The 14742-nt window shown below is 29.3% G+C and overlaps 1 protein-coding gene across 1 annotated transcript in view; it reads right to left on the reverse strand.

The window, feature by feature from the left end:
* Positions 1–12775: 12775 nt before the first annotated feature.
* The window catches only part of LOC107436702 (cGMP-dependent protein kinase 1-like), a 100611-nt gene continuing 98644 nt past the window's right edge, over positions 12776–14742 (reverse strand). The window contains exon 18 of the mRNA XM_043045989.2: positions 12776–12888. Within this exon, the coding sequence (XP_042901923.1) occupies positions 12793–12888 (96 nt within the window). The 3' untranslated portion in view covers positions 12776–12792. The remainder of the gene's footprint in view (positions 12889–14742) is intronic.

Consider the following 14742-nt stretch of genomic DNA (forward strand, 5'->3'; position numbering starts at 1 on the left):
GCGGTTATTTAATCAGATAATGTAGATAAGAAAAAAAAAACTTATGTAATTATTATGTTATATATTGTAGAGTTTTCAAAACATTTATCTAATTCAATTTTGGATTTTTGTACGAATACATTGTTTTTACAATATTAAAATCACAATCTTCATTGAAAGGGAAGTAATGAAGGAAGAAAATAAAGCTAATAATTAAAATTCCACTTTACTTTAGTATAATTTAAAACTATATCAGATATGTTCTTTCACTGAACTTTTCCTTAAAATAGTAAATTTTTAATGCTTTTATTATTTACTTTTTTATTTTATTTCATTCGTGACTTTCAAACTTGAGGAATTAACTAATAAGAAGAAATGTGTTTTTAATATGAGACTATATTTACTCATTAATCTGCAATTTTTACTTTACTCTTTTGTTGTTTGCTCTTTACTTAGTCAACTAGCATAATCAATTACATGTTAACGGTAATAACACAATCAATTATTTTAAAGTTTTTACTGTTAAATATAAAATATACGAGATTTAGCTTACGAAAATATCTTTAACGCCTGACGAAAGCAAAATATTTGTATGCTTAGAAAGAGTTTTATTATTCAGTTTCCTTTTGAATCTTAAAGTATAAATAACTATATAAGAAACGAAAAAATGAAATGAAAATAATCCATTTTTATTGATGTTATTACGAAATCAATGTGCCACATTTATTTTTAAATGATAGGCTAAATACACATACATTTTTAATTAGCATGTGAAATCGAAGACATTTGTTTATAACTGTATTTTTTACTGCATAAGTATGTGGGGGACAAATAAAAAAACTCACGAGTTTTTTCTTAAAAGTGTAATAATATTTTTTAAGTTTGGATAAACAACTTTTTACTCATGATGTTAACTTTCTACCCATTTTTGCCCCCCCCCTCCTCAATAAACACAATCTTTTCATTTTATTTTATATCCGTCGTTGAACGACCGATCCAATTTTGGGTTTACGACAACTAACATTCAACTTCGTTGCCTTGTAATTTTGAGCCAATCCAGAAGACAAGGAAACTCCTGGTTCAGTACCCCCAGAGGTATTGATTTTATACGGGAACATGGAGAATTTTAGTACTCGACAGATTTAACATGAATCAGTCACCACTTACTTCACGGACAGTCTTCGGTTGGCGGGGATCGAGCCCACGTTCTCTTGGACATGGGCACAGTGCCCTACCAACCAGGCTATCCCGGCCCAAACAAAAACCATTGTCTAAATTTATACTGGACTTAACCGAAACTTTTTAAATGATTTCCAGCTTTCACCTATTATAACAGTAACATGCCTTTTACGCTGAAACTGGTAACTTCGATGCGCAGTTAGTTTGTTTATTTTCTAGCTTCTGTCTATTTATTAGCTTCTAGCCTGTCTTTGTGTTAAGTCTATGTGCAAATAAACAGTGAAAGAATTGAAATCTTTGAGAAAGAATCTTTGCGGAAGAATTTAGAATGTATCATTTAAGAGAATGGATACTTGACGGGCTTGGCTTACTCGAAATGAAATGGAAAGAACAGTTGCTAACGTAAAAAAATGCCAAGCTTTAACAACCAATCAGGATCGAGATATTCANCATTGGCTGCGGGTTCGAATCCCGCTCAGGGCATGGATGTTTCTCTCTATGTGTTGTCCACTGTTGTGTGTGATGTGTGAATGTGACCCACCGTATGAACGGGTTTGTGGCAGTGCGGCGTGGGTAATGTTGCTCACCTCCGTGACTTTGGTTCACAGGTTCCCACTGGGTAACGCTAAATGAGCAACACTTCCGGGATCTTCTGTGGTGAAGAACGAGAGTTCAAGTGCCTGCCGCTATTTAAAAAAAATTTATTTCTTCAATGCTATAATGCAAAAATGTGATTTAAAATAAATTGATGCCCAATCGTAAAGCAACAGAAATATATAATCTGAGATTAGCATTTACTTAATCATAACATAAATAGTGGGATTTTGTTTAAGTTTTAATTTAGTATAAGCTGGAATCAAAGTGGAGCTTTTAGGTCAGCAGAGTCCGTTTGATCTTAAAAGTCCGTAATTGAAGTAAGCCGACTCCCTGGAATGCACTGGCCGGACATTGAAGTGCAGCATTAATCGGCTCATTGTATTACATATCCAAAATTAAATGCACTTGTACGAAGTTTGCAAATTAGTATTGAAACTGGAGGTGTTTTATAATCTGGATTCACTAAGCTTGGAAGGGTATAAACATCGATTACACATTCTTCACACTCGTGAAGTGCGAAATCCTAGTGAGTTCTAAAAATGTGTGACATTAATAAAGAGCAACGGTGTGTTATCAGATTTTGTTTCAGACTTGAGCAAGGAAAACTTTTGCAAAACAACGGAGACAGTTCTTTGTAAGGAACCTAGGGTTTAGATAGTTTTGACGCAGATGGAACACCGGTGGCGTAATTTGAAATCATCAAGCGATCGCTTTGGCGATTCCTTGAAGATTGGCGATAAAGAACATTTTACGCATGAGCTCCTATAACTTAAAGATAGATGGAGTCGGTAACAAATCGCTTGCTTTTAATTAAATTAAATTTCACTTTTCCTACATGCATAGAATATAAAGAAAAAACTACACCTGAACAGTTATGGTTGATAGTGAATCTAAATACAGAAGACGATGTCGAAAATTTAAAAAAAGAATTTTCTAAAGTTTCTCGGTTTTTCAGTTTTTGTATACAAGTATTACAATCGAAAGTCAAACTCTCAAAGGTAACTACTATGTTTTTCTTATCATAACTATTCTTTATGTACGAATGAAATATTCTAGATACATATTTTACAGAAAAAACCTTATTTATATGCTTGAAATTTTCTTATTATTTGTTTCAACATCAGTAACTCGTTTGAGCATTAAGTACCATCTTTAACTATTCACGAACTTCTAAAACCGAAATATGAAATTTCTTTTCTTTTTTTTCATTTTATTTGTCGGAATTAGTTATTGAATTTTATCTTTAATTTTTAACTATAATTTAAATTGTACTTATATGTCGGTGGTTATTAAATCAAATTATGTAGATAAGAAAAAAAAATTATGTTATTATTATGTTATATCGCTGGTTCAAAACTAAAACTACACATCTGCAAACGTGTAATACCTGCAGATGTGTCGTTTTAGTTTTGAAGCAGCGATATATTGTAGAGTTTTCAAAACATTTATCTAATTCAATTTTGAATTTTTATACGAATACATTGTTTTTACAATGTTGAAATCACAATCTTCATTTAAAGGGAAGTAATGAAGGAAGAAAATAAAGCTAATAATTAAAATATAACTCTACTTTCGTATAATTTAAAACTATATCTGATATGTTCTTTCACTGAACTTTTCCTTAAAATAGGAACATGGAGGACTTTGCGACTCGGCAAACTTAACGTGCATCAGTCACCACACGGAGAGTCTTCGGTTGGCGGGTATCGAACCCACCATCTCTTGGATACGGGCCCAATGCCCTACCAACCAGGCTATCCCGACCCAAACACAAACCGTTCTCTAAATTTAGATTGGACTTAACCGAAACTTTTATAATGATTTCCAGCTTTCTACTTATTATAATCGTAACATGCCTTTTTACGCTGAAACTGGCAACTTCGATGTGCAGTTAGTTTGTTTATTTTCTAGACTCGGAGTATTTATTAGCTTCTAGCCTGTCTTTGTGTTAAGTTTATGTGCAAATAAACAGTGGGAGACTTGAAATCTTTGAGAAAGAATCTTCGTGGAAGAATTTAGAATGTATCACTTAAGAGAATCGATACATGACGGGCTATTTTGATAAACTGATTATTTTGATAAACTAAGCAATATTCACTTACAAATATGTTGACTACATTTGTTTTATTATTTATTTTAATTATTATTTTGTTGTCTGATTAACTTTAAATAGCAGCGGTAATGAGAAAGCATTTTCTCGCAAATCTGTGCTTACGGGATCGTAAATATTACGCGGTCATAGCTAGGAGAGAGATTTTCATTACGAATTACAATTAAATCGTTAACAATAAATGGAATATCCGTGAACTATTTACAAACAAAGATCATGTAGAAGCGAAGATTTCACCTTCATTAAAAAATTTTAATTAAACAAAAAAATTAAAAATCCGAAAAATAAATTTTATTTTTCCATTCTCAATCTATTCAAGCAATTGAAATTATTTTAAAATAATGCATTTTTATTGTCTAAATAGATTAAGGACCTTCTAAAAGCTCCCATATTTTGTCAGCAGCTATTTTTTGGATGCTCTTTAACTTTCAAGGGATAGAAAAAATTTCACTTAAGCTGCAAATTCTCCCGGTATAGTAAAAGATTCCTTAAATATAGTTATGATTAAAAAAATTGTATGAAATTTTAGGATATTTATTTAAGTTCACAACATATAAATTTTTTTTATTAAAAATTAGAAAGTAATTCGAAAATTTTTTAGAAAGCATGAAATATTAAATTTATCGTAATTGCTACGTATATCTGATATCAATATATAATCAAAACGAAGAAAAAAGAAATATATTTGTTTGCTATTTGAAGAAAAAAATTGAAATCAACTTCATATCGTTTTCTAACGATTGGCACAAAACATTGAATATTTAGCTGTCCTTTTTTATCACTATATTTATACAGCAACGAAGAAATAACTGTAACTTTAATAAATTGTAAAAATATAAATTTAATGCTAAAACACATGAGAGTAAAATTATCTAAGCAAAGAAAAGAAAGGTAAATAGTGAGAAAGATTATTTTTTATTTCTGCATTATTTAATTATAATTGCTCGTTTTTTTTGGACTTGAGAAAATATGTTTTCAATTTAAGGATTATTTCAGTTACAATCCTTTTCCTGTTATTTAAATTGTAAAATAGTCATAATTTTTTTATTTTATTTTATCAGAAATCAGTCTGATGAAATAAAATAAAAATAACAGTTCATTTTAAATCTAATTCAACTTAATATTTGAGATATTTTATTTGATAATGCGAAAATCGTTCTGTGTTACAAAAAGTAATAAAATAAAGAATAATATTTTTATCGTTTTTTTTTTTCATTTGAAGTTAATCTGGTTTCTGAAAATAATATTTTATTAAATTTAATCTTTACCATTATTTCTTATAAATTTCGAGAAGAAAGTGTTTGAATTATAATATGTCGTAACTTTCCGTTGGACGTCGGGAAATATGACATATTTTGATTTTTTTTAAAATTTTGTTCACTTTTTTGAGCACTGTTTCCAGATCTTAAGATAATAAAGCATTCAAATTATTAAAAAATGATGAAAATAAATGACAGCTATCGAACATTTTGCAATACGATTTAAAGACAATTGAGGGATACCATAGTTTATTTTTCAAAATACATTTTTTGGTAATAAATGTATTTCAAATAGCAGAAGTAATGTAGTAATAGTGAATGAAATATAAAACTAATAGACACATGGACACTTTTATGAATAAATTTTATTAACCAAAATCATAAAATCTAACACAATGCAACTAACGATTAATGGACTATTATACATCCTCATCAAAATATGACTTTTATAACAGTGATATTATATATAATGAGTTCTGAATATGATTATTTTTACAACTTGTCAAAAAATAAAGAAACTTAGAAAAATACAATAAATAATAGATGCATATTTTTGGCGAGAAACAACAATTTCATTAAAAAAAACGAAGACAATTATTAAAAAATATTCACAAAATTGTGCGTTTTTCAATAGCATTTCAGATAAGAAATATATTGTAAAAAATAAATATTGGAATTAGCAATAAAAAATTTGGGCACAGATTGGTGAAGGAAATCGCACTAAAAGTTATTTATAATTAAAATACCACGAAAACAAAATTAAATATAAGAAAGAGGCTTTTGATACAAAAGTAATTAAAATAATTATTTATGTAATATAACACAACACACATCATAAGAACAGTCATATTGTTCGGCATAAATCTAAATGTTGCTAAAACTTGTTGAAACTATTTGATATAAATGTTTCAACAAAGTAATTGCTTCTGCATTTCATTTCAAGACTTACATTTTTTTTTAATTACTAAGAACAGATGGATGTTTTTTTAAGGGTTCTTTAATAAATTCTAATTAAAATTACATTCATAGACTAAAACGTCTTTCAATCTAGCATTAAAGTGTATTCTGCGACCTTTAAATAAAAAATAAGAAATTAAAAAATAAGAAAGAAAAAGACTTGACTGGAAGTTCTTTTCCAAGAATAAAGAAATCGAACAATGCCTGTACCAACTCACTACGACATGAAATCAAAAAACGAGAATAAAGATAGCTTCATTACTCTCAATTGTATTTTTAAATCCTCTTCAGAGATAGAAACTTCCCTTATTTAAAGAAAGTGATAGAAAAAAGAAAGGATATACAGGTTGATAATAAAATAACTTTGCCGACATATGACCCTTTGAAAAGCATACCCTTTAAATTAGCCAAATAAATTTTTTTTAAAAAAGAATCATGATCTAGACGCTCAAGAACTTTGTAAAAAACGATTACGTATCTTTTACAGGTACAGTTAGTGACAAAATTTTGAAATTTTCAAATGGAAACACCCAATGTTTTTATTCGAAACGTATTGTTTAAAGTAAAGAAAAAAAAATGGATTTCGAACGATATTTTTAACACAAACAATTGTGACATTAGGCTTTTGTCAAGCTTCGCCATTTTTCCGGATCACTAACGAGTAGTAGAGATTGTGATAAAAACATAGAACAAACCATGAATGTGTCGGACTTAAGTAAGGATGAACATGTCCAATAATTTTAAAACATTAAATGCTTTATTTGTAATTTTTTTCTGCTTTTCAAAAGTTTTTCTTTATTTCATTCTCTTTTCGCTAGTGGTCACAGCAAAAGTCTAGTGTCGCAATTTCTTGTGCTAAAAAGTACTTTCCAACTCCATTTTTTTTAACTGTAAAATTCTTCAAGAAAGGGGTGTTCTTACATTTAAAATTTTCGAAATTTTACCGCCGTAACTGTAACCGTAAGAGCCATGTTATCAGGCTAAAGATAAGGAGCCAGGAATAATTAATTCGGCAAATAAATGTAAAATAAATATGATCTAAAAGACAAGAGACTTAAATTTTACTTGTATTTTTGAATAATCAAAGCAGAATATTTGAATAAAACGATTAAATCAAATTAAGACATATTAGTTTTGTATATGCCATTGTCATGGATAGAGTTCTCAAATGATTCGAGAACATACAATTAGGGAAAGATCCTTGAAGTGTGTCCGGTGCATTTTCATTTAGAAAACTTAAGAAAGTCAAGAAATTTTTCATGGCGAGGAATCCCTCGAAAATACACCCAAAGAAAATAAAAAGGAGATTTGAAATTTTCTGATACTTATTAAATAAAATAATGAAAAATATTACATTATTATTAAAAACTATTTTTACTTGAAATTGTATTGATACAAATGAATTGATTTAGCATAACAAACTCGAGAGTTTGTTAGTAAACAAACTCACCTTACAAATGAGATTACTGTCAGAACTTTTAACCGCTATTCCGACTAAACTATTGGAACCCTATTTTCCAGGTAGAAACTATACCAAAGAATATAAAAAGGAGAAGAAGTTCAGCTCTTTGAATGCGTACCTAACGCTGAGAACTGCTCGGTGTGGTATGCTATACCAGAAAAACAACTTACAGGGTGAGCAACATACTCAGATTTAACAGAGTGCCATTTGAACTGAGTTCCAGCTCGTGTACATATGAAGCAAAGTGACAGTCAGAAGATACGTCACCTCTAAACCGATTGTTGGACAACCGGGCATGATTGGGTACGCTGCTTTTTCACCAACCGTCATTTTATTCTTTCTTTCTATATCAAAATATATTAACATATTTAATTAACATGAATGACATAAGTGTATTCAACGAAAAATCTTATTTAAGAGTACCGTACTGTTAATCAATAATGTGAAAATGCCGAACAACCCAACGATAAATAAAAGAGAAAACTTTTCTTCTTCATCCCAAATACCCAGTATTGGTTAGGAGAGTGCAACCCAGTTTGCTGCTGTTGTGCCCTTAATTGTTGTTTTTTCCTTTGTTCTCAAGGACAACACCTAACCATTGGGGGACTAGTTTACATTATGTCAATGAAGGTAGACTTCTTCCCCTCCCTCTGTATCTACTATGAATACACCATAATTATCTCAAAAACAATAAGATTTCTTTTTTTTTTGTTGCTTTGTCAGTAATTTATCCCAGATCGTGAAGAAATCTTATTGGAACAGCGCACGGACAGCTCTGAAGAATAGCAAGCAACAGCGAAGTTTAATCTCACTTAATATAAAGTATAACAGCTGAAGCATTAAAACAGATTTAAACGGAACGAAGCGAGCTCTCGCCACGAAAGCAGTTCCCGAGCCAGTCAAGCGGTAGTACATAAAAGAAAAATATTTTGATTTTAAAATTAAAATTACTATTTGTTTTTAAAGCAGACAAAAAGTGTTATGTAAAAGGGTGCAATGCTTTACACCATATATCCTTTCTCTTTACAAAATAATTGTTACTTTGCGTCTAACTCGCGAAATATATAAACGATTAAAGTAAGCAGTACCTTAAAATTTACAAAAGTTTGTATTCCAAATGACAAGCTAGTGTGATTTCCCAAAAAAACACAACACTGAAAGCGTGATAAAAAATATACCCGCTAAAATAAAGATTAAAGTATGTTTTATTTTGTCTGTGTAAGATCCAAATACAAAAACAATTTGCACATAAATATTATCTATATGAATTTACCTATTAATCTAAATGATTGGACCAAATATTTTCTATATGAAATATTATCTATATGAATGAACCAAAATTACGCTATTATCATAATCATTTATTAAATGTATGTACATTTGATAGATAAATATTTTTGATCTTTTTCCATTGGTCATGTATAATTTAAAACAAAAAATACGAATATCTAAAGCTGATAAATACAGCGATTATGTTTATTTTATCATAAAGATGTCTAAAATATGGAAAATATTGTTTTAAAAGCAGTTCAAAAACACTTTGAAGCATATTAGTCATAAAAATAGCAAATATTATTGTGAAATTTTCTTAAAATATTTTTGTTAATTTATAAAATTTTACGCTCATAATATTTTATAAAAATTCTACATTTCGTTTTCAAACATTTACTTTTTATGTTTTTCAAGTTTTTGAATTATCTTTTATGGAAGCAGCACTACCGCTAAAACGTTTATTTTTCTGAAATAATATGTCAATGCAACGTATATGAAAATATTAAGTCATAATTTCAGTTATTTAAATACCTTAAATCATTAATTACAAAATGTATAATTTTAGAATTTTTTAAAAATATGTACATAAATATGAAAATCCAAAAATAATATTTTTCACTCTATTTTTGATAAATATTAGAATCATTTGAATTTTCCAAAAATTATACTAAATACGAATTATAATTTGGATGCATGCTTTATTTTTAAACAAAACATAGCAAGTATGTATTTTTAAAGCAGAGAACATCATGAGTTTAAATGTCTTTGTATAAAAGATTGGAAAAGATGCTAGTGGCTGAGTGTCAGAGCCAAGGTCAAGAAAACTGAGATGGGTACAGTAGGCTTTAGCCCTTTATGGGCTGTCGCGTCACTGAGTTTTATAAAAGATTGGGCTTTAAGCACCTATTTTTGACTTCGACTTTTTTTTAAATCTATGCTAAAAAGTAATTTTAATTTAGGTGCATGTTACATTTATCAACAAAAAAATCATAACTTGTTTAAATAATAATATTTTTTTCACCTTAAACTCTAAAAATAAAAGTTATTGTTAAAAAATTCAGCTTTAAAAATCTATTCGTAAAAATATAGACTTGTATTTTAGTATCTTAAAAAGATTTTAAAAATATGTTTTGGGGGGAAAAAACACCAATTAGCATGCAAAAGTAAAGCTGTGTTATTTCATTTTAGATTTCAGTGACTGTTTTAGGACAGAAATATTCCTTCAAATTTGATAGTGTTTTCTAAAGTATCAAAATATTTATTAGAGATATAAACTCCTTAGGAGTTCGAAATATCATGAAGCGCTATTTCTTCCAATTTAAAATAGCAATTATTTAATATCCACCTATCGTTGTGCTGTTGAATAATATTAGATCCTAAATAGCATGTTAAATACAAAAAAAAATCAAGAAAAGAAAAATTCAAATTCCAAGTTGTCAAGGCTTCTTAAATAGTTAATCTGATTTGCAGAAATAATAATAGCCATTATGACAGAGTTTGAGCAGCCTCTTGAAGGAGCGACTTCAACCAATTCAACCGATTTTGGGGGGTGAGACGGCAACTTGAGGCAACACACCCAACACATTTGTCTCCCTATTCATTCGAAAAATTCCTTTTGCGAAGAATGGGACAAAATATCAATAGGTCGGTCGCGATCCATAGAAAAAAAATTTTGTTAAATGTTTACAGCTTTGAATGAAAGTCAAATTAATAGCTTAAAAATTTAGTTAACATGTTATATTCAGTAGTGTTCTTATGTTTACTTTATAAACATAATAGTGCATTAAACGAGTAATATGCAATTCTGTTTTACTCACAAGTTAGTGGGGTAAAGTTCTGTAACTTCGAGAAATAGATTTGAAATCTTCTTTGCTGCAATTAAATTTAAAGTGTAAAAAATTCATGTTTATCTGAAGTAAACCATGAAGTTTTAAATAATGATTAAAAATGTTTCAAATATCAAAATGAAAACGAATTATGTCAGGATTACTTAAGCGGTGGTTTAGTTTTCTTTTGCTTTGAAGAAAGAAAATTCAGCATTTGAAACTTCTTAATTTAACATAAATTTACCTTTGTTGGCTTTTAACTAAATTATAAAATATTTATGGAAAAGAAGCAGAAAAATTTTCCTTACTGCATAGCGTCCTCCTAAATACTCTCGACATATTTATTTCGACATTTACTATTTAAATGAAGATCAGGTATATTCATGTGAATGAAGAAAAACAACGTGAATAAAGCACAATTTTATTTATGCTTTATTCAAATATCAAAATGAAAACGAATTATGTCAGGATTACTTAAGCGGTGGGGTAGTTTTCTTTTGTTTACGTTTGTTTTGAAGAAAGAAAATTCAGCATTTGTAACTTCTTAATTTAATATACCTTTGCTGGCTTTTAACTAAATTATAAAATATCTATGAAAATGAAGGAGAAAAATTTCACCTACGGTATAGCGTTCTTCTAAACACTCTCAACACATATATTCTGATATTTACTATTTAAATGAAGATCAGGTATATTCGTGTAAATAAAGAAAAGCAACGTGAATAAAACACAATTTTATTTATGCTTTATACCCGTTGTTTTGCTTTATTCGTTAGATTCATAATGTTTCTTACTCTTGTTGACGTTTGCTAAAGTGTTGTTCTTTCTTTTGAGCTTAGTTTTTAATCTTAGAGATGTGAACAATAACCCATTTTCTTACTAACTGACTTTGGATGTAAATTGATTATATTTTCATCAGTTCCATCGAAAAATAATGTTGTAAAAATGTATTTATTTAAATATCACTTGCATAAAGTTATTCTTTTTTCCTCCAACTTTTGGTGAAGTTTTTTTTTCTTTTATTCAAATTTTTTCAAATATTTTCTATCATACTTTCTTCTCACAAAAGTGAGTCGTTTTTTAGTTTCAACTATTTAAACAAATTTAAAGAAATACTTCTAACTCATTTTGTATTGGACAAAGTTCTTAAAACATTGTGGGCAATAACTACTGCAGATGGACAGTAACCATCATGAAAGATAAAATTTGTAAGGAAAAATTAAGTTCATTTAATTTTTAACAAAAAAATATTAAACTATACTTCATAATGTAAGCTTAAATTTACTAGTTGTTCCACAAAATTATAACCTTACTATGTTTTAGACAGTTATTAAGTCTACTAAAAAAACTTAAATAAATTATTTTCAATATTTTTAGTTAAAAAAGTAGAATACTTTTTTTACTTCAATTTTCATATTAAAATGAGAACATGAAGTAGGAAATATTTAAGCACACTGAATGCTGCGATTAAATTGGTAGTCCTTTCCTCTTGAAGTTAAAATGCAATGTTTGAAAGTATTTATTTCATATTTAAGTGTTTCTGATATCATACAAAATAAATGAATTTAAAAAAAATTTGAAGTAATCCACATGGATAAAAACTGCTACCGCGCTGCTACTAATTTATTGGACAGAATGAAACTAAGTGTCAAAACTAAGAATATGGGAATTATCGAAACTCCATACAGAATTCAAATTTTTCAAATAAAGAACAATTTTTGGTTGATCAAAAATCTCCTAACCACGTTACACCATGTGAGCAGATCATTATACTTTTGTAAATAGAATAGGCGCTTCAAATTTTCGAGATTTTACCACACTCTGCACTTTTCCTCTGTCCGTAACCATGTTATATGTAAATCTTGCTTTTCCCCCACGCCAGTGCATAACAACTTTTGTTCTACTTACAAAAAGTAAGATTATTTCTCACATGATTAGGTTCTTAATTCATTACAACTTGCGTATTCCGATTGATATACTTTCAATCTCGAAAATGCATTTTCGCCTATCTAATTTTAATGACTAAAACTAGGAATAATATTGGCGATATTATAATTTGGTGGAACATTACCCATTTTCATTAGCAGGTGATATAAATTTTAAGTATAATTTCTTGTAAAATAATTTTATGTACTTTGGGGATTTGATTACTCAAAATTCTGCATCCCATCCTGACAATTCATCAGCTGGTTCATCACAAGTTCTTGGAAATGTATCAAAGTTACTGGTGTCGGTGGGACCACATACCTAAAAAATCATTTAAAAAAAATTCAGAAAAGCTTATGATCAACTAGTTAAGTCATATTTTTTAAAAAATTGTGAGAGGCAATAGTTATTCATTTGCATATTGTTACTTTGAAATTCATATAAACGTAAAATCTATTGAAATTAAACTAGAATATCTACTGTAAAGCGTCGAAAAACTATTATTCCTGTTAAAAAATCTTAAGAACTATCTTTTAATGAAGAGTATTTCATACTGCAGATAATACTGAAGGACTAAATAGAATAATGAGTAACTATGGTATACGATTTTTTATTTACAGTGTATACACATCTCTTCTGCAGAGATGATTCTTAAACTTCAACAATAACTGAATGATTAAAATCAATGGCGTATGGAGCGTAGTGTTATTTTCTAGCATTTGTTGGTTGATTTAGATTTTAACCCCTTTCCTTCTCGCTCCCGTGAAAATGACGGGGTGAGGTTTCGCCCTCTTTTTCTCGCTCCCGTGATATTGACGGGCTGGAGTGTTCAGTAGTAACACGCCAATAAGAATGAAACTAATTAATTTCTTTTGAATGGAAAACATCTCATTTCTCATTTTACACACCAGATGGCAGTACCAGGATATTTTTAAGGTAATTGTGGAAGAGATGAAAACAATAAGAGATGTAGGAAGGAAACTCGGTACTACTGTCCTGATTGTGACGTTGACCTCTGTATCTCATGCTTTGAAATTTATCACACAAGAAAAAATTACCAATCTTTATTTATACTATTATACGTAAGTTTAATAAAATTCTTTTTTAATGTTTAAAACACATATTTTTTAAATTTTCCTTTCTTGCTGGAAAACCAACGTTAAGTAATTTTCCTAAAAATTTAATTTTTTTAAATTTCTAGCTAAAAACAAATCAAAAATTAAAAATGAATGTATATATTGTTCATACACATTTTTTTATATAATTTTCAGGGATAAAAAATAGGCACTTTTNTAAAAAGAAAGACTCTCAAGTTAAAGAAGGAGAAATCGTTCTCGTAGGAGACGATAACAACAAACGCATCAATTGGCTTTTGGGCAAAGTAGAAGCTCTTTACCCCGGCAAAGATGGAAAAACAAGAGTGGTGCGCGTAAAAACTCGGCATGGATCATACTTACGACCATGTCGAAAACTTTATAGACTGGAAGTGACTAATTGAGTTTCGTCATGACATTCGTTGTCCAAAACTCAAGGTGGGAGGATGTAACGAGCCCTCATCCCCCTCATACCAGAAAACTATCCCCAGATGGCGCCACCGGCGCATCTGAAGTAATAACTTTTTATTTTTTAAAGATCTTAAAAACAGTAGAAGTAGAAGTAATGTACTAGAGACGCGCTATGCAGCGCTATTAGCTAACCCAATCTTTTCATCACTTTATAATCATCATTTACCATTTCATGTAAATTCATCTTCATCTATTTGTAATTAAAACCAATAAAGGTTTATGAATCATCAAATTGTCGGTCTAAAGGTAAGTGGAACATTTTCCACTATTCATATTGAAAACAGGAATTCATATTAGATTGAACAGAAGCAGTAAGTGACCATCAAAAGGCATCCATGTCTTGATGACCTTCTGGGAACGTGGAAACAGTTAATCGACCGGAACTGTTATGTTATATACACTTGTGATCCTGGATGCTCTTTAAGAGGAATGAAACAATTTTTGTGCATTTGTGATGACCCTGAGAGGATTAACACTTTGAACATCATTGTTTAATACCATTTCATCTTATACCATAATAAGTCATGAGTTAACTATATTCAATCTTATTCCATTTCTACGAGGAAGCATTTAAATGATTGCAGGTTTAAAATATATTTTTAGAAATTTA

The sequence above is a fragment of the Parasteatoda tepidariorum genome, chromosome 4 (assembly GCF_043381705.1).
Source record: "Parasteatoda tepidariorum isolate YZ-2023 chromosome 4, CAS_Ptep_4.0, whole genome shotgun sequence".
NCBI lineage: Eukaryota > Metazoa > Arthropoda > Arachnida > Araneae > Theridiidae > Parasteatoda > Parasteatoda tepidariorum.